We start from the raw sequence: 21,525 nt of genomic DNA on the forward strand, positions 1-21,525 counted from the left end.
GTCACCACCAAATCTCCGCCCCCTCATCACCCACGGCAACGCCGTCATTGTCCAATCGAAAGCGCGCGCTTCTCTTGCAACACTCCAGGGTTCCCCCTCCCTCCTTCCCGATTCCCGGGCGGGACGATGACGTAATCGCGCAGACTCCGCCTCTCTCTAGCTAAGCCCCGCCTTTGATAGGCCCCCTTTAAGAAGCCCCTCCCCCCTCAATTAAAATCTCCGCCCCCGACAGGGTTATGGCCCCGCCTCCCTGGATTATAGCCACGCCCCCCTGGATTATAGCCCCGCCCCCTGGATCATAGCTCCGCCCCCTAGATTGTAGCTCCGCCCCTTGGGTTATAGCCCCACCCCCTCGCGTGAAGCACGCGCCTCGGTGTGCAGAGGCAACATGGCGGACGCGAGCTTCACGCTGTTGGACGAAGCGGCCACCACCACTGCAGGTCGGTTTCTTATCCCCATGCTGCTCCCCTCCCACTTCCCTTTTCCTCTCTCTCGCTTCTTAAAAAAATACCTCGGCGCGATTGCTATCGTTGTTGTCAACAACAACAAGCAGGGCCGGGCACTCGTGATTATAAGTGTTGTTAACTTCGGCGCGTGGCGGTGTTTGGTGTCAGTGTATTTAATTGCCGATGGGTCCCCTCAGCAGCCTCCGGTGCGCACACGTAGTAGCAGTAGTTGGTGGCGGTGGTGGTGGTGGCGGGCTTAGTGCGCCACGCCGCGCTGCGTCTGTCTGGTTGTGTGTGTGTGTGTTGCGTGTGATCTGGTTTGTGTGGGTTGCGTGCGATCTGGTTGCGTGTGTGTGTTGCGTGCGATCTGGTTGTGTGTGTGTGAGATCTAGTTTGTGTGGGTTGCGTGCGATCTAGTTTGTGTGGGTTGCGTGCGATCTGGTTGTGTGTTGCGTGCGACCTGGTTGCGTGTGTTGCGTGCAACCTAGTTTGTGTGGGTTGCGTGCGACCTGGTTGTGTGTGTTGCGTGCAACCTAGTTTGTGTAGGTTGCGTGCAACCTAGTTTGTGTGGGTTGCGTGCGACCTGGTTGTGTGTGTGTGTTGCGTGCGACCTGGTTGCGTGTGTGTGTTGCGTGCGACCTGGTTGTGTGTGTTGCGTGCAACCTAGTTTGCGTGTGTTGCGTGCGACCTGGTTGCGTGCGTGTGTTGCGTGCGACCTGGTTGCGTGCGTGTGTTGCGTGCGACCTGGTTGCGTGTGTGTGGTTGCGTGCGACCTGGTTGCGTGTGTGTGTGGTTGCGCGCGTTTCGTTCAGCTCCGTCGTCTCCCCGGTCGTCTCACGCTGTCACACTGCTGCGCACATTTTGCTGGGGCTTCCCCCGTAAGTCTGTGTTACTCTTATTTTTTGCAACTCATGTTTTTAATTGTCCGACGTAGAGCTATTTAAGCCGGCTTCCTACGGGCTCGATGATAACAACAACAACAACAATCAATTATTCTGTCGGCAATAACAGCGACGGAGCACGTTTATGCGGTATAAGACAGCGCAAATTGTTTTCACTTCCTTAAAGCTTAATTGAAGCTTGCGCACTCGACGCAAGCTTTCGTTTTCGTGAAATTAAATTAACACAAAATTATTGTTGTCGCTACTAAATTTTTTAAATCAACACACGGCCGCCGCCTCACGCACGTACGGTACGTTTGTTGTATAATTTAATACGCAATTAGAGATGTCGTGCTTTTTGAGCCCTGTGCCGTGTTAGGTGTTTTAAATTACACCGAACTCTAGTTCGTCACATGATCCGCCGATGCACAATTCGATTGTTTAGATGGAATTAATTTGGTTATTTTTGTTTTGTACTGTTGTTGTTTTTGTTTTTTCTGTTTTGTACCGACGCTATTTATTCAGGCGCGCCAGTGTATGCGTGCATAAGAGAGTTTCTTGCATGCCTCACGTTGACCTAAATTTAATGGCTTAAAGAGAAGGTGTCTTCTTGAGTTTGGTGCGACAAGATGTAGGTTTTGACAACGTACAGCCCCTTGGCACCATCCTCGATCAAAGTATATGCACTTTGAATATTTATTGAAGACGCATTTTGCATCATCTCTGTGCACTTGATTGGGAGTCTTTCTTTTTATTTCTCAAAGCCAAAATAATCTTTACAGTCATGCCTCCGCTTTAATTGGCATTTCGGTGGAAAGGCGACACTGAAACGACACGCTTCTATGGCAGAGACAAGTCTAATAGAGAATAACACTGCTCCAGCAGCATCAATATGTGTAGCCGCACTAGGAGGTAGGTGCTCGTGTTGAAGCTTCTGAAGCTATGATGATCATCGTAATGCGTGTGAGTTGACTTGCGTGGGATTTAAACTCAAACTCTAATGAATGGGAGCCCTGCTGAGCTGTACACCAACCATGGTAAAAGCCCAAAAGCTGATGAGGGGACCGTGCCTGATTGATTATTTAGCCGTGCATTCTGACTAGGGACCAATTTTGGTCTGGTAAAGCAGTGCATGCAACGTGGGTTTGTTGACTAATTCGAATTTGCTGAAAGGACGTTCACAGGGCATATGGAGCGATGAAATCAACTGATGTGTAGGTGCAGGGCGGTGGGAGGTTATTATTCTTATAACTTGACTGGATCATGAGAGAAGACGATGGCTTTGGAACAGGCCTTCATCCGGCGGTAGATTGATCATGGTTGATTGACGTTCAAGTGTCGGTGATCATGTGTGGAAGCCATGGGGGTGTGGTGCTCCAACTCACCATTTCTGCCCTCACTTTGACAATGTCGGGGCCACGCTATCGTGCAAGTTATGATCGCAGCAATCACGGTCATCATTGGCAATACACTCGCGGTGTATAATCTGCCCAGGGCGCAGGTGGATTGCTGGCACAACGAATCCCAGTCACTCGGGAACTGACCATGGGGTTGGTTGTTCCTCCTGAGAGATGTATGCCCGTTGGCAGTGCAGACCCTACGATTCGGTGGAGCGGGCATCACAATGACACCTGAGGGCCGCTTCTCCATCGGCATGTAATTCACTCCTGCACTCTGTTAAGCATTGGACAAGGGAAGGTTGGTGGGATTGTACCCCCCCCTCTAGCCTGCCGTGACAGTTTTTAGTAATAAATCAAGTGGCACTGTAAATCACATAAGCGCCCTTCATTAAGTGCTGCGGTGTTGCAGTGTTTTACATTCGAAGCGGTTCTATTTCACTGCAGAGTAAGGTTTTGTGAAATTTCTTTCGATAGTGCTCTCCAGCAATAACATAATAATTAAGCAAAGTTAAACAAAAACCTGTTTGCATATGGGAAATTTCTCCAAAAGTATGTACGTGTGTGATTATAGTGAACATAAAACAAACGGGGCATGTGTGAAGATTCATCAGACTGCAGTTATTCATCGAATCTCCTGGGTGGGCCCCAACATCTCACGACGTTCCCCCACTCCCGTATCGGGAATTTCATCTCAGGGCTATCATCGCCATTCAATTATTCAAAACGATGCAGTGAACGCGTCCGTGACAGATGAACAATTTGTAGCTGTTGATGGTCGGGCCCTGCTGAGGGGTTTACGTGCGACCCCCCCCCACACTCAGTTATTCGGGCGGTCTCTGCAGGAGGCGATGCTCGTCAATTCACTTGTGTTTGCACAAGCAGATGGACTTGGGTCATTAAACACTCTGGTGGCCGAGAGAACAACGAGACCAGCACTGTGTTTCAGTGGCACATCTATGCTCCCTAAATTATTTATGTAAGAGTTGGGTTTTTTCTTTCATTTTAAGTGTCGCTGCTTTTGTGCCACAATTTGAATGTCACTTTGCATGATGAAGACGGTTGCTGCTTTCCTTTGGTCAATTATCACAGCGTGTGCATTTTTGGGACTTGGGAATTTGCATATTATCTTATTTTGAGGTGGGGAGGTGGAGGGGAATCGCGCACCAATTTGCACAAGAACACTGAGACTTGGCACGAACGTGCATTGCATTTGCACCAACTTTGAAATTAAAATTCTAATAAGGCTGCATGGACATTTTTTTGTATTTTAATTTAGCAGGTAATCAGTATTAACCAATAAAGTGAATTGCATGTTGCTATGAGCGTTTAACATGTAAACTAAATAATACATTTGATTAAGGAATCAAAAGGAGAGCTTACATTGTGATGAATTGCTGAGCACCTTTTCGCAGTCTCACTTGCCCGTAGCTTATGCATTTGTTTCAGCCCAAGGTCATGACCTTACACTTCTGCTCACATGTAATGATGTGCCTTGCACATTTGCCATGTCAGGATATTTTTTCACTCTGTTATCAAGCTTGTCAACAACTCCAACAAAGGCTTTTAAATTATTCACATATTTAATGAGTGCATATGTTTTACTTTCTTTGCACATAATTGGTTTAAGAAATCGGTAAAACAAAAAAACCCAACTATAATTTAATGTTTATTACTCATATTCTCTAAATTGCACTTAACAATCTTGATTTGAAGCTCGTGACTGCAGGACTCCATACTCTTTGGTTATTTCGGTTAAGTCACGTAGGTTGAGCAATAATAGATCACGACGTTTCGATCGCAACACAAGCAATCGTCATCAGTTTTTTCTTGCTGTGGTTGTCCCACCTGATGACCATTGCTTGTGTTGCGATCGAAACGTCGTGATCTATTATTTTACACACTTAACAACTTCTAATTTTTTTTGATCGTATCAGGATGATTGTGCACCAAGTTTATTTAATTGTGCAAACTCTTCCAATATCAGCTTTTTGGACTGACTGCCCGTAGTGCAATTAATAATCTTAGCCTTTTCCATTTCATGCTGCTGTTACGTGACAGTTGATACACTTCATTGTGTATGCTTTTGTATTGCTATTTTTCTTATCATATTTGGGGATACCTCCATGGTCTAATCACACACTGAACTTGCAAACCAGAGGGTGCTGGCTTGATCTCCTAGCGCGACATTTGAAACACTGGGCAAATTTCTTAAATCCCCCCTCTGAACGCGTGATGTTGATTCTAAATGCGGAGGGGGGAAAAACTCTCAGGGCCCAGAGAAAATTCCCACATCGACCACGGGGAGACGGAGAGACACGCAAACTCCCAAATATACAACAGCAGCGTCAGGGTCGGGATCGAACCCTGGACCTCCTGCATAGCAGGCGAGGGAGTTGACATCTCACAACCACGGGTCTATGGGTAGTGTTAGTCGATGGGCAGTATGTATGTTGAACTTCTTTTGCACCGTACGTAGCCAACCGTGCTACTCGGAAGTGGGGGGGAAAGGACAACAAACTTAAACACAAAAAGCAGATATAAAAAAACGAGTTTTAAATCTAGATATAAAAGTGCAAAGCTTCAGTTGTTTCTTAATATCGGAAGGAAGAGCGTTCCAGGTGACCGCAGAAGCGCTACCTGAGAGCGCTTGATGCAATGTCCACTGTCTTAGTTCGATGGCCAGCCAAGAGCTGCCTCTGTCTGCCCAGCAGCTATAAATTAGTACACTTGCAGTTAGTCGCATGACAGGTTGTGTGTGGTGGGGTAAAGTGTGAGTACTCCAACCTCTTCCAACACTTGTGACCAGCGTGGAAACAACTCGGCGAATATGCTCTCTTTGAGAGGCTCTCTAGAATTCCTTCTATTGGGGGGCTCTTCCACCAGCCACGACATAACCAAGATATTGCAGGGCTGCACTTTTACCTTTGAGTATAATATTTGACGGAAGCGTTGAACCAACACGGGGACTGTTGTTGATGCAGTTACATCCTCCAAAAATCGGTTGGGTTGGTTGATGAGAGGCAACGGCATTGCAATGTGGTGTTTACTAAAGACACTGCAATTAGGAAGCATTTGTATGCGTGCAATGCTCCTCTACCAAATGCCTTGCGTGCCCGTGACAAAAAATCGTGTAAAAACCTGCGTGCCTGTGTTTAGACACTGCTTTATATTTAGTGCAAGGGGTGAAGCTAAAAATGTCATGACGATAACATTCCATATGGCCCCCTGAATTTCAGGTGTTTTGGTTGATTAGCGAATTGCTCATGAGGCATAAATAATAGTGTGCTGTAGAAGTGTTACATGTTTTGCGTTGCATTTTCGTGGAAGAGTTGCGACGTGTTGATTGATGTGCCTCTAGGCTGTTTTGTATGCGTTTCATAATGAACCACTCATATGAGCCGAGTCATTCCTTTAAACTGTGTTAACGAAGCATTACCATATTTCTACTTACAGGTACAGTATGCTGTTTATAGTGCGATTGATGCTGTATGTTGTTTATAGTTACGTTTGTACGCTGAGCCTTCTTGTACATGTGCAGCCTTTTTGCAAATCCACTGCTGGATGATGCCTGTTGATGCCGTGTGGGCTGTGGGGTTTATTTGACCATACTTTAACGTGCTGGTCAGTGCAAATTGGTGAAGGTGATGAGCATTTGGAGCATAGCACAGTGCAATGAAATCTGTTGTTGCACTGCCCTCTGAAGCATTGCTCTGATGCACCCTCTAACACACGTTTTGTGCATTGTGGTTACCCATCCAACGACTATCCACACTCAACCCTGCTTAGCTTATGAGATATGAAGAGATTGGGCACATTCCAGGTGGGTTGGTCATAGGCTCAGCCTTCTTTAGATGCCCTTTATTAACCTGGCTGAAGACCCATCGGAATCAATTACTTCTTTCGTAAGGGAGATCTTAGGAGAATGTAAATTGGGGGGTGTAACGATTATTCCCTCTTGAGATTCAATGAGTTATTGCAATCCAGGGCCATGGTTAAATTGAAGAATCGATTCCTTTTTTAACATTTAATTGAATGTGATAATAATAGCGACCTCTAGTGGCCCAGGGGTCACGTGTACCCCATTACGTACAACATATATGAATTAACAAAAACATTGATTCTTACACACGGGATTCGGTGCATGTATCATGATCTTGAAGAATTGGAATTAATTAATGGATATATACATTGTTATGACCGACGCAGAATGATTTAACTGTTATCTGGGTGTCAACTGCCATAGAATAAACCAGGTTCTCAAGTGTTGTGAGTTGACAATCTCCGTCCGATCACCAATAACTGCACAAAAAATGTAATCATATTAAAGTTGTCTGAATTTGAATTTATTCTAAATTTGGAGTTTTCGTGACTGTAAGGATCCATAGTCTTTGGTTTTTTCGGTAAAGTCACGTAGGTAAAAAATATAAAATAAATATAAATGAAAACAAATAAATTAAATCACGACGTTTCGGAAGCAACACACACCTGATGACGGTTGCTTGTGTTGCTTCCGAAACATCGTGATTTAATTTATTTGTTTTCATTTTAATATATTTTATATTTTTTACCTACGTGACTTTACCGAAAAAAAAAATAATATGGATAAATTACATTTCTGACAATTAACAATGTTTTTTTTGCTATGCAAAGAATATTTCTCTGCACAATATTCCTTTGTTACTCACTCGGGATACGTTCCGGAGATGTTCAAGAATAGCAAATTCTGCGGATGATAATAATATTGCCTTTTTTTAATGAATCACCTTAAATAAATATGTAAATGATTTGTTAAATACATAACAAATATAATAACACCTTTTTCTCATCACTTTATTTCTCATCACGTTACCTCTCATCACTTTATCTCATCACTTTCTCGATGCAGTCGTGTAGAGTTCCAGATGCGATTTGCGGATAGGAAGTTTGTAAATAGCGAGGGAATACTCTATCAGTACATGTTGAAAAGTACATGCCCTAGTGTGCATAACAAAACACTTGGAAAATATTCAGTCGCTGTTCTATGATGATATTGCCTCTTGCAGTCCATTCTCTAACATGGAGTGATGCACTGCAGTGCAAGAGTTCCCAATGGAATCTTCGTGGTATGAGATGATGTTAATAGCACATCGATTCATCAGTTAATATATCTATATTATGTAGGCTCTCGATACATGCATTGAATTCATTCATGTTTAAGATTCGAATACGTCGAATGTAATGAGTTGGCATGACTTCTGCAGTCACTAGATGTCGTTACATTCAATGACAATTATAAAAAAAATGAGATCATTTATTGGTGGATAGAATCGATATCCCAAATCATGGGTTTCTGGGTGGACAATGTGTCTGTTTTTAGGGTAAGCATTGGGCAAGCATTTTTTCCATTTTTAGAAAACAAATTGTTGGCATTTAACATGTTGCATTGCACGTTACAACCCCCCCTTATGGACACCACAAAAAGTGTTGCCAGGGTTGGTCATTAGGTTGTTAAGAATGTGGCTCAGGGTGATGTTGAATGAATGTTGACCGTCCTTCCTTTGTTCTTTTGCGAAACGAGATGTAGGCTTTGATTGGTTTCATTGATGATCCTTTATTATAATAATTGATTTAAAGATGATGATTGTTGTTGCTGTGGTTACAAGACATCCGGCTCTTTATCGTTCTATAGAGGAATGCATGCGAGTGACAAGCATTGTATTCACGCTTTGGAGTCATTTAATGTTATTGAACGTTTGGCAACTTTAAAAAGACCTTGCGAAGGAGTTATTGAAATACTTAAATTAACATTGGCGAAACAAAGTAGCATTTTAGAAGGCTGTGCTGTAATCCATAAATGATTTCATTTCTGTTACCGCGTGTGCTTGAATAGCAATATTGAAATAAAATATAGCCAATTTGAAGTGTTTGATTCTCATCGGAAGGTGATTCCGACACATCCAACACTTTTGTCTTGCGGTGAAAAAGGATCGTAAAACAGTGGAACAGAAAACCTAATAGACTGCCTCACCTGAAGACATTCTCCACTCCACTGACAAGCAATTTGACAGCTGGATGAAGTAAATGTGTGATCATTTATACAGAATGTACCCAAGACATTGCATGTTTCTCAAGTCCAACTAAATGTTTTCCGAAGAGTCGCACTCATTAATACAAATACGGTTCATCTTTCGAAAAGGGATAAATATTTGATCAGCCACTCTAGTCAGCATAGCAATGTATTAATTGCACGTTACTTTTAATAATATTTAATCTTTAATTCCAGATTAAGAAATCATATAAAATGTTTAAGCATTTATAATTGGTGTTTAACTATAGATTTTGCCAATAATTCGCTTTGAGACTTAGAAGCTTGTGGATCTGTTTATCAAGAGAAATGTAAGCTGGTGGGCCCAGGTTGTTTAGTGTATTTGGAGTTTTTAGTATTTGGCTGCGATACATTTCCACATGATAAGCCACTTGGTTGAGGTATCATTTTTTAAAGGGCTGTATAGCTCAGTGGGCCTTACCTAGTAGCATAAGTAAGTTATTTTTAAATAGCTAAATAAAACTACATCAATGGTAATACTGTCAATGTTTATTCGTCTGGCCCCTGTAGTGAAGCTGTTATATTCATATAATAAACACCTACAGTTGAAGTTTTCGTGACTGCAATGATCCATACTCTTTGATTCTTTCGGTAAAGTCACATAGATGGAAAAAAAAGAATAATAAAATGAAAATAACTAAATTAAATCACGACGTTTCGGAAGCAACACAAGCTTCCGTCATCAGGTGGAACATCCACAGGAAGATTACTGTAGTGATTTAATTTAGTTATTTTAATTTTATTATTTGTATTATTATTTTTCTTTTTCATCTACGTGACTTTACCGAAAGAACCAAAAAGTAATAAACACTTGTGCACATTGGGCGACTTTTAATTGCCCCAGTGATTGCACAGATAAAAATTGCATATTGGAATGCAGTCGGATTTTTTACTTTTTGATTAGCAATAGCTGGGTTGCTGAACATTGCAGAAATTAGTATGCCACTTGACAATGCTGGGAAGGCTTTTATAACGATTCACTTCCTTTGGCGTGATTCGGTGGCATTGTAACGATTTGGGGTTACGATTTAACTTCCAATATTCTGTATTTATTTTGTCTAGTTTTACTCTTTCCATTGTAAGTCTCTAGTTTGTACAGTCTTCGTTTGTAATGTCTTGTTTGCTGCATTAGCCGCAATCTAAAACATGCATGAACTCAACATATAATTAGCATGACATGTAAACAAATAATTCTTACACGCACAATTCAGTGCATGTATTGTGTGTATTTTCATTTCTGAATAATTGCGTGACTAAAGTCAACATTGTGGGTTTTATGCCTGGTTAGACGGATAGTATAGCCGTTTGTTAATGTACTGCTGTAGGAAAGCCTCCCCATGCAGTGTCGGTTATGGGTTTTATTTGTGTCTTACTTCCCCACACGAGTGAGTGCAAGTTGTTAAAGGGAGTGGTGGTCGGGGGGGGCACCAGGATTCGTTTGGATATCACGTGCCACTGATCTTATCTGTGGCCAGGAATCGAACTCAGCTCTCTGGCTGCATATCGCAGGATGTGAACTGTTGGGCAAAACTGCTGTACCCGTATTCCTGGTTAAATGCTTGGAACTGTTCTGACAAGTTTCTTTCAAACGGCTTTTTCTCACCCAATGGTGAAGTGGGGATGTGCGGCAATCAGGCGCATTTGCACATCGCTTGTTGTAGGCTGTCTTGTGGGTGTATAGCCCCCCCCCTACCCCCATACACTCATGGTGTGTCGATCCACCAGCACGACCAAGTAGAGAGGAATTGAAAGGAGAGATCTGATTTTTATTAGAAGGCCTGTCACTTGTATGGGGCATGTGGGACTGTGTGTGTTGGAGGATTGGTGGTGTAGCGGTTAGCACACTGCGCTACGAACCCGGCGACTCAAGTTCGATTCCCGCTTACAGCCAACACCAGTAATAGCGATTATCTGAACCGTACTCTTAGGTTTTTTCGGTGAAGTCACGTAGGTCAAAAATAAAATTAAAAGTTAATAAAAGTAATAATGGAAATAAAATAAAATAATAAATCACGACGTTTCGGAGGCAACACAAGTCTCCGTCATCAGGTGGGACCGTCACAGCTAAAATTACTGCATCAAGTGAGGAAAATTCCCCTAGGTTGACTCAGCCTTAAATGAATGTTTGGTGTGGTGTCTAAACTTCGCCACTGGGAAGACAAAGGCGGCCATGTGTGGTGCTGGCCATCCACCCGCTCGTGTGCCGTGCCAGCCTTCATAGGTGATGCTCGCTAATAGCACTTGTCTCAGCTGTCTGTTAAAGGCTATATGGGGGATTGGTTCATTATGCGATTGCATGAAGCATTTTCTTAAAAGTGTTTTAAGTTTATTATTCTATCCTATTGAATGAAAATGCATATTCAGCAGAGTACCTGATGTCTGGTGTTTATGCCTGCAACATATCCATAATTCATTAGAGTATGGTGTTGTAAAACCCACTTTTTACAACCATTCATACACAGGATGGCTGTGTTGCCATAGCATGTATAATACATTCGACCCCCGCTGTTGCAGACTAATTGAGATCAGGCCTATTTTGGATCCAAAATTTGGATGAGCAAAAAATGTTTGAAGGAAATTTGCAGTGTGGTGCCCAAGCAAAAGAGATACGCGGGCCAGCATACATGCTGTGCTATTTTACCACCACTTACGGGTTCACTGTAGTGTGTGCGCTGTACACACACACAAAAAAACTCAGCGGGAGCCCATTGGTTGTCGATCCCCATGCACTTGTGTGCCAGTTTTTGCGATGAGAGTGACACATCTCATGTAGAAGCCCTATGTCCAGTCGGTTAACAAGGGGGGTGAGGGGTGATTTTTGAGCACTATAAAGGGGCTGAAGATTTCATTAAGAGGTGTGAAAAAAAGGCTTATTGGGTATTTGACTTAGCAAAGGGTCCTTGTAGGATCTGCACGATAAGCACTCAATTTTAGTTTGGTTCAATACACCAATAAAGCGCCTGCAGTTGTGCAATTTGTCCACGCTGCACCATTCATCGTGAGTCTGTCTGAAAGGGACCATGGAGTCAAATTCATAGCAGAATCGCCTCGTCAGCGATACTCATTCGAAAGACATTTGAGAGGCACCGAGTTTGTTGCGTACGTAACTTGATAAGATTAGTCATTTTGCGGCAATGCAAGAGGTCTATTGCACGCACAGTTGAAGAAAATACAGAGCTGAGTTACTTTCTCTAAAACATTAGGCTTAGCATTTTCTGCATAGTTCAGAAATACAAAGGGCATTAAGCAGCATGTTGTGTAAAAAGTGGCCCTCCACTTATTACTTTAATCTTGGGAAAGAGTGCCGACAATCAATGTGCTCGCAAAGTTCCAGTGCCGCTGAGAGTTTGTGTTCAATCCAGGTGGACATCTGAAACGAACCATGTTCTCAATGTCTAGTTAGTTGGTGCTTTCAGCCAGGCCACCAACAATTGTTCAAATTGAGATTTCATTTTCGAAAAAACATGAAAAGATTCAAACGGGACCCCCCCCCCCCCCCCTATGAATCAGTACAAAATTGAATGTGTAAAGCATCCGAGTTAAATTTTATCTGAAGAAACTCTGCAGCGGCCTGGGCACAGCATCAGCCTGGGGGGGATGCAAGAATGTATACAAATTGGTTACTTGTTTTGTACAAAACATAACATTTCAATGCTGTAAATATATATTTTACGCTGCCACAAGTACTCTTTGGTTATTCTTATTTTTTTCACCTCCGTGACTTTACCGAAAGAACCCAAGAGTATGGATCCTTGCAGTCACGAAAACTTCAAATCTAGAACTGCCACAAGTGTCAGATTTAACACCTGTTCTCTTTACCAGTCTCCTATATGTATGAATGTCTGATTTAAAGTGGAAGAGTGTGTGTGTGTGCGTGGCAATTTACACCTTTTCTCTACGGTATCCATTTCGGGCACGTGTCTATGCAAACACAAAGGAAACACAGTTGAGTGTTAAAAATAGATATCTTCACATCACCAGGGCTTTTGTTAACATCGCTGTTTTTCCATTGTTAATAAGACCCTTACAATAAGACGAGACATTGATTAAATTTGGTTGTGAGTAAAAGTTGATGGCATTACCCAATTGAGAGTCAGAAAATATCCGTTAATTTCGATGGTACGCTAAATATATTTTGGCACTGTATAGCAGTTGTTAAGTGCAAATATGGTGACTATTTGCACTAACGACTCCAATCTTTTGTGCTTGAATTAAGACTTACAATCTGCATCATTGGTAAGCTCTCTGATTCAGAGGGCATGTTTGCACCATACAGTTCATGGGAAGTGAACCAAATGTCATACATAAGACTGATGAAATGTGATGCTCCAAACAATCACCCTCTAAATGTAATAAAGGGATGAAGATGTGCATTGGTATTAAATGAAAGGCCGGTCTTTAATTTGTATACAATTATGAGCACAAAAAATAACCGCTCTCTTCCGAGTGCCAGGTATGAAAACAGTCTTGTGCAAAATGTCTGCATGACTGGACCTGTTTAGCACTAAATGCAGCTTTGTTTCGGAATTTGCATTGCTGATATTTCATTACATTGGCACCAGTTTTTTTTCATGTTGTGTACTTTACATATATATGCGCATGGCCATATAATTGTATTGAAGCATTTGCAGACGTTTTTTCACGTTACTTCTCTGCTTGTAAAAATGGATTTTTCACTGTGCTATACAGCAGGTGCTCATTAAAAAAAGTTGACATGCATTTCCTGCTTGTGATAGGAACACTTTTGACAGCCTGAAAGTTTTAATTATATAACATCCAGACGCCTCCACCATATGTGAAGCTTCGCCCGTGCTTAGCCACCAGAGAGAGACATTAATGGCTCAATCAAGAGAAACTCTACAAACTAAAATAATACAATTCTTTCATTTTAAACCCCCCGTCGAGGATGCCAAAGCCAACCGTGTTTTATCCCACGAGACCTCTGCGCCCCTTGACGGCCGCCCGAAATTGGCTGGCCATCGAACACAATCAGTCACTGCATAACGCGCTTTTCAGATGCCCTTCTGCAGCCGTCTGGAACGCTCTTCCTTCCGTGTAGCATCGGGCTTCCACCTACAGTAGAACTCCTCTTATCCACGATACTCTTACCCATCACTTCTATTATCCGCGGCAGCTGTAGGGTCCACAAACTCCTGTTTTCCGCAGTCCCATTTATTCCTATTATCTGCAGTTCTCTGCAATTTTACCCATGCTGCATAGCGAAACGGCTTCCAAATACTCGCGGGTTCTCTGGCAATAAGAGAAGTTGCGCGGTAATTTACTCCTTATACCACGAAACAACACAGACATGAATACCCTCACAGAGACACGTCGAACCAAAGGCAAATACGGAGACCCAGAGAGGCACAAAAACGCCATGAAGACAAACATACAAAACTACAAAAGAGGAAGGCAGATACACAAAGACACTGAGAAAGAAGACAGAGGCGTAGAGACAGGGAAGCACTCACCCTCGTCTCTAGGTGGGCTTGGGCGAACACAACACTAGCCATTAAAACCGACAGTACACGAATTGAGAAATCATGTACAGGATCACCTACACCTTTGAGTGTCTTTATCTCTTTCCACGTTAACTTGTGCATGTATCTCTCCGTGTGCATTTCTTTACCTCCGTGTCTGTTGCTTAAAAAGAGATACTAAGAGACACCTGTCTGGTTTGTGTCTCGGTCTTTGTATGTCTGTGTGTGTATTTCTTGTATTTCTCTGTGTATCTGTGTCTCCGTGTTATTGTGCGTTTGTGTGTAGCTGTGTGTCTACGTATCTGTCTGGGTTGCGTACACAGAGACAGACAATTTTGTTTCGACACACCACGTGTGTTTACACTCGTGTGCAAGCTGCGTGGCAAATTCATCCTATTACCTGCTGGGCTATCCACGAATGTTGATCTCGTGGATGAGAGGAGTTAAATTGCGGATAACCGTGAAAATATAAGGATCTGCAATATTGGTTGCCCATATCACCACAGATAAGAGGAGTTCTGTATAATTACACATACCTGGGCGAGCTGTTTCACTCCCTGCTCAATCATTTCTATGTCCCTGTGTAGGCACTTTGTCCCAATCCTTTGTTGATCTCACAACACACTTTGTCTGCTGTGAGAACATTTGCATTGATGTCATAACCTACTTCAGCAAAGGTCATGGCAGAATGCGTGCCTACAGGAGGATCATATTGCCAGAGGGTGCCCTCTAAGCACTGAGAATTTTTCTCACTGGCTTTCCGGTCGGACAGGATTCCTTTTATCAGTCTTGAGGCAGTCGCCCAAGCCATGGTCATCGATGCAGAGATCGCCAAGGGGCCAAAGAAGGCTTTCTTCCGTGCCCCCCCTGTCCTTTTGAGGCAGGGCCCAATGGCTTTGTGGCTCCCCTATAGTGCCACGGTGGCGAGATTGTTACCTACCTCGCCTGGTATACAGGAGGTCGCGGGTTCGATCCCGACCCTTACGCCTGTATATTCGGAGTTCGCATGTTCTCCCTCGTGTTCGCGTGGATTTTTTTCCGGGTACTCCGGTTTTTCTCTCCACATTTAGAAACGTTCGTTTCAAGTGTTTGGCTGCTATACATTTCCACGTGATAAGCCGCTTTGTTGAGCTATCATTTGTGGCCAGGTTGCTTCTGAAAAAGAGCTATGTAGCTCAGTGGGCCTTGTCTGGTAAATAAAAAAATAGTTTGGTGGTTTTTATCATGGCTGATGATGATATATGTGAGCACATAGCAATCTCTGTAGGAATGTATCGATTTTTAACCAACTGCAGCTTTGCTCTCGCGATTTAGTTATGCATTCGTGGAATGTATACACATGAAACGTGACCCGATTGTGACAACCCCACTGCCTGCAGCAGCTCAATTCCTGGCCGACTGCTTTCTCCTGTCCTCTAGAAATTAGCCAAACCAATCACGGGTGTTGTATTGGTAACAGAGGTGAGTATGGAAGCACACAATTGATTATTTGGTTGGGCAGGCAGAGGAAATTGAGTTTCAAGGTACGTTGAATGGGAATACATTATTGCCACTATGCTGCAGCTGGCAAGTCCTATGATTGCCAAGAAATCCCGTGGCTGTTTAGCATTGTGTGATACTACTACGTCAGCGTTTTACTGAGATGCCGTTGTACATATTCATTTATTTGATAATATATAAAGGGGGAGTGGCGGCGCAATGGTTTGCAAACTGTTCTACAAGCCCAGATAAGTTTCCCAGCCACGGCTATACGTTGCTGCCGAGTGATCATTCAACCAGTCCCCCTGAGTCTCTTCTTTCACCAACTCGTACCGACCAGCATTGCTGTTGACTTTCTGTCTGAATCTGAAGACTTTTTTTCAATTTATTTTCCCATGCCTCCGAATGTCCTTTTGAAGTTCAATTTGTGCACCTTATGAATTTAATTATGAATGAATGACTAAAATGTTGTCAAACCCCCATTGCTGACATAGTGTGGGAAGCCTTCATTCAGAAGTGGAAGAAAAGATCTGAACGTTTTTATTATTACCTTGTAATTAAAACTTATAACAGTTTCCCCATTTATTTTGCAGCAATGTTTGAAATTAAATTCCTCTTTTTTCCTTGCTGCTCACAAAGACATGTTTTTGTTACGCTAGAATGTCTTTCATTATGAGTTTAATATGTAGGCTTTCCCAACCAATATCCATAATATAGGTTTTTTGGGGTTTTATCGTGCAAAGATAAATGTGTCGTTAAACCCGCCACCACCACCCAGATTATAAATGTTGTGGATTTACTCTCCAACACACCGGTGTGCTGTACTCGTGTTGAGGATTAGTGAGTGACGTCATGTCACGCTCGCCTCCGGTACGGTGACAGGATGTCCCCCTGGGGTATTTAAGGGGGGACCCGTGACGTAAGGGGGGTCGTCGTGGGGGTCCGAGAAAGGTGAATGCTCGGTGTGGGACCCAGGATAGGGGAATCTAACAAGTGGACTAAGAGTGGCTCTGTTCCCGACTGACCAGGGTTGGATCATCCCTTGGCGAGTCTAGGAGAAGAGCCCGGATAGTTAAGGGAGTGTTAGGGATTCCCAGTACCCCTCCCTGGGGTGGGAGAATAGTATAGCCGGGAGTGTAGGTGGGAGCAATAACAAGTTAGGCGTAAGCCTCAAAATAAACCTTGGCGTCAGCCCCTCTGAAGATCCGTCTCCGCGTCATACTTTGCACCACAACACTAGTAACGAATTGGCCACGTTCTCTTTACGTGACAAAACCTCACTAATTGGCTGTGTCGGGTGGTGGCGAGGTTAACGACACATTTATATTTACACGATTTAACCCAAAAACCTATATTATGGTCTTTCATTGTGTAATAGTATTTCTAATCAATTTTTATCTTGTGTTGATGGCAGGTTTTTAACATAAGCTTTCACGACCAATATCCATAATAAAGGATTTTCTTTTACGTGATCTAACCGAAAAAAGCTTTTATGATGAATGACAGCAGGTTGTGATGTGAGACGTTTTGACCAATTGTTTGGTATTTACTTTATTGTTTTGTGACCTTGGTCTCTCTGGGTCACAAATTTAGAGTAGTTGGCTGCTATACATCTGCACATGATAAGCCACGTCATTGATGGTCATTATTTTGTGGGGTTGTATAAAATGTCGCATCCCCGCTGCATCAATACACTCCTGCGAGTGTAATTTCTTTCGAGGGTAGGATTCCTATTCGTGATCAGAGCCAGTGTCACTGAGACTCGCGGTTCACGTCCATAGGCCACACAGGCATACACACAAATGATGTTAAGTGGTGAGTTTGTTCAGAGGTTATCCTCCCAATTACTGCTTGACTGCAGGAACGAATATTAATTTGAAAATAAAGTTTTAAAATTGTAAATCGCACACGGAGCCCAATGAGTGTAAACAGTGACCTTGGCTGGATACGATGTTTTTTTTTAAATAAATGAATTCGCTGATTCTCAGCGTGTTTGTACGTGGAATAATACCAGAGTGCCTGGAGAAAACCAACGTTGGTTTGACAAGTGCCACATTCTAGAAAGAATGTCTAAATCTGTAGTGGTTTGGGTAGGTTGGGGTCGGTAGATTGCAGCCCATTGGTAGAACAAGTCAGCTTTGGACGGAATATTTGGCTGCTATAAATTTTCACATGATAAGCCACGTGGTTGAACTATCATTTGTGGCCAGGTCGCTTCTGAAAAGAGCTATATCGCTCAGTGGACATTACCTGGTAAAATAAAAACAGTTTAAAATGAACTCTCACTGTAAGGATAACTTGGAAGTGTGATTATAAGTTATCCTTACAGCTTGAAAACCATGCATACAATTCATCGGGAACATGTACATGTGTTAATGTAAAACCAGAGCCCTAAAATTAATTCCAACACACCATATGTACATTTAACACGTATTAGAAGTGCAGTTTTCCGAGTTTATCTACTTGTGAATGCACACTGCTGCTGACATCTTCAGGAGGTGAATTAGCTCAATTCCTGAAGATGGAAAGCCCTGCGTTACCCTCAATGTGACCAAAATCCTAGTCTTTACACAAGCGTGCACCCTATTACAGGCTCCAGAAATAGCACAAACCCTAGCCCTCACACACACCAGGATCCTCAAGGCCGTGCACGAAAGAAAAACCTAACGTAGTCCTTGTCCTTGGTTCTGCCGCAGTGTTATTGTGAGACATTGTCTTAGTTAATGAGTGTGCCACAGATATTAACGATTGTGCCATGAATGTTTTAAATATGTCACAGATGTTAAAGCATATGGCACCGACACCAAATGGTAAGGAATACGGCGCAAATGGGGCATTGTGCGTGCGTCCGTGCGTCGCTTTTATGGCTTCTCATTTCTCCACGTTACAGTGGAAAATTAATACACGGCCATTAGAATATTAATTAGTGGATGTGCGTGACCGACAGACTTCGCCATATATACGAAGGAAAAGTCCCAGTGCGTGGCTGCAGCTGTTGAAAATTGGAACCTTACCAAAAGCAAAGGCTGGGGTGGGTTGGCTTTGAATTTTTTTGGTCGCTGCTGTGTCATGTTGAGCGACAACAACACTGTAGAATATGCGGCTGGCTCCAAGGAAGAAAAGGGCAGGGTAATTTCTCTGATAAAGGGCACGAGGGGTCTCTTAAAAAGGGCAATGGTTAGAGGGATGGCGAGTTGAGTTGTGCAGCGTACCGGCTAATTGTGGGGGCTGCGGATTTGCATAAACAAATTAATAATTTGCGAGTTATAGTCCGGCCTCTGTGTGCACAATTCCAATGCCGTACGCATTGGGGAAAAGGCCTGCAGTTGTGTTTTTGGCTTATGCAGGTTAAGAGATGTACCACTTGACCGGCAGTACCTGTCTCAACATTGTGAACCTGAGGCTTTGGCTTTAAAAATGTCAGGCATAGAAATTACATAATGCCTTTGTGCCGATTCTGACATTTTCACGGATCTTGAGTCGGGTTAATTTTTCGTGAACAGGAACAGAATGGTTTTTTTTACTCTTGCATATGTGACATGCTAATATTCCCGTAATTTGATCAAATCAAAAGCTAATATGCATCATTAAATAAATGCAGAGGAAATGGAAAGGAAGCATTCATAAACAAAGTGAAGACACTTTACTTGATACAGCTATCGTGCTGTGATGGTTCCACCTGAAGACGGAAGCTTGTGTTGCCTCCGAAACGTCGTGATTTTTATTTTATTTGTTATTAATTTTAATTTTTTATTTTCGTGACTTTACCGAAAAAAACTAAGAATATGAAGACACCTATTGAGAGCAGCGTAGGGCTTCATGATTCAGGAGGCCTGATGCTATGCTTGTGTTCTTGCACTGAGCCAGCTCCGCTGAGACCCCTCTCTTCATATCCCAGGCTTGCGCTTCAGATTACGCCCGGCTTTTTCTTACAGCTGTCTTTGACACTTTCCTCTTCTTGTTGTAGAATAGTTAATTGCATTTCCATACCTGCACCCATCATCGTCGTCATGACCCAGCGATCTCGACTGGTGATGCGCACGAGCCACGCTGCTTCCTTAAAGCCCTGTCTCCAAAGAGTCGCAAGTGTGTCCTCGCCCCGCTCACCAGAGACACCTGCACCGAAGGGGGAACTTGCACTCTATGTAGGCATGTACGTTGAACTTCTTTCTCAACCGTGCTCATCGGAGGTGCAGTGTTGAGTTTATGGGCAGTGTTGAGTCTATGGGCAGTGTTGAGTCTATGAGCAGTATGTTGAACTTCTTTCGCACTGTATGTAGGCAACCGTGCTAATCAGGAGGTGTGGGGAAGGACACCAAATTAACACACAAAAAGCAGCTCCACACACACGTCAGTTTATAGGAATACGCTACACCGCTCTGCACCGAATTGCCTGTGTTTGGAGAGGCCTGTTTTGACGAAATGTCGGCTAAAATTCTTTGGTTTACATTTTCCAGGTTCATTCCCTGGTGAGACTTGACGTGAAACTGCGGTTGATCAGGCATTCTCAAAGTATACGCCCCATGTATTGACATGGGCTGCATAGCTGGGATAACAAACTGTGTGCCATTACACTTTTATTGCTCTATCATGAGCAAACCGGAATATTAATCAGCTAAATGTTTTTGTTGTGTGTGTGTAGATGCCTGATGTATGCCCAAAATGTGTTGTACTTGCAGGAGCAATAACAATAATTGCCTGTGTTTTAATTGCTAATGAAACTCTATGTTTTAATTACCTCGCCAAGGCAGCCCAATACACAAGTGCTAAAATTACATCGTATTTGGAATTACTTTGAGCCTAGGTTGGCACTGCTGGAACGCTTTTTACAGCATGTTTGTCTCGCATTCTCCCATTGGCTGAATCTCGGTTAAAATATATATAACGTAGATATGAACATTATTGTTGACTGCTACTTCTTGTGCACATTGACTGCAATATTTACCCAGACTTAGATTCACATGGGGGACACATGGAATGGCTTTTTCTCTAATAATCGATACTTCTCTTCGTAGGTGAGACCATGCCCTCTCATTGTTTTCCTTTGGCTCATTCAATAAATATAGTTATTTTATTAGCAACCAATAGAGAAACCCTTAGAGTAGAGGTGAGTATACGTGTAACGTACGAGGTGTAAACATACACGCAGCAACAACAAAACGCTATTTTCCACTGCAGTGATGGGAAACATTGCCACGGCATTTGTGCCGGGCGATGTGCACCTTTTATATACGTGCAATGTGTGCATCCATGCGCTGTACAGCATTCAGACCATTCTGGGCCTTTATTTACAGTAAAACCTTGGATTGCGGGTAACTTGGTCTGCGAGTGTTTTGCAAGACGAGCAAAATTTTTAAATAAATATTAATTTGATAAACGAGCGAGGTCTTGCAATACGAGTAGTACGTGTATACGCTTTGTCTGCCGAGCGTCACGTGATCACAACTGATATACGAGTGCTTTGATTTACGAGTGCTTTGGATTACAAACACATTTCCGGAACGAATTATGCTCGCAATCCAAGGTTTTACTGTATATATTATATAAAAAATCAGCATTCACACTCCTGATGGATATGGATAATTCTGCAAAGCAAAAGTGTTTTAATATTTTATAAACTCTGCAGGTACAGTTTTTGCATATATCTTGTTTGTTGTATGTCTTATTTATTATAGTTTGCAGGGTATGTGTTCATGTGTCATATAATGCACAGTATGCTTACTTTGTAGCAGTCGGTTAGAAATATATTGCAGG

The 21,525-nt window shown here is 42.8% G+C and overlaps 1 protein-coding gene across 2 annotated transcripts in view; it reads left to right on the top strand.

Annotated features, from left to right (window-relative positions):
* The first annotated feature begins 356 nt into the window (after positions 1-356).
* The window catches only part of LOC144729103 (double-stranded RNA-specific editase 1-like), a 100,431-nt gene continuing 79,262 nt past the window's right edge, over positions 357-21,525 (top strand). For both annotated transcript variants that reach the window (XM_078609032.1, XM_078609033.1), the window contains exon 1: positions 357-440. In XM_078609032.1, the coding sequence (XP_078465158.1) occupies positions 389-440 (52 nt within the window). In that variant the 5' untranslated portion in view covers positions 357-388. The remainder of the gene's footprint in view (positions 441-21,525) is intronic.

This window comes from Lampetra planeri, chromosome 31 (assembly GCF_965212315.1).
Source record: "Lampetra planeri chromosome 31, kcLamPlan1.2.h2, whole genome shotgun sequence".
Classification (NCBI taxonomy): Eukaryota; Metazoa; Chordata; class Hyperoartia; order Petromyzontiformes; family Petromyzontidae; genus Lampetra; species Lampetra planeri.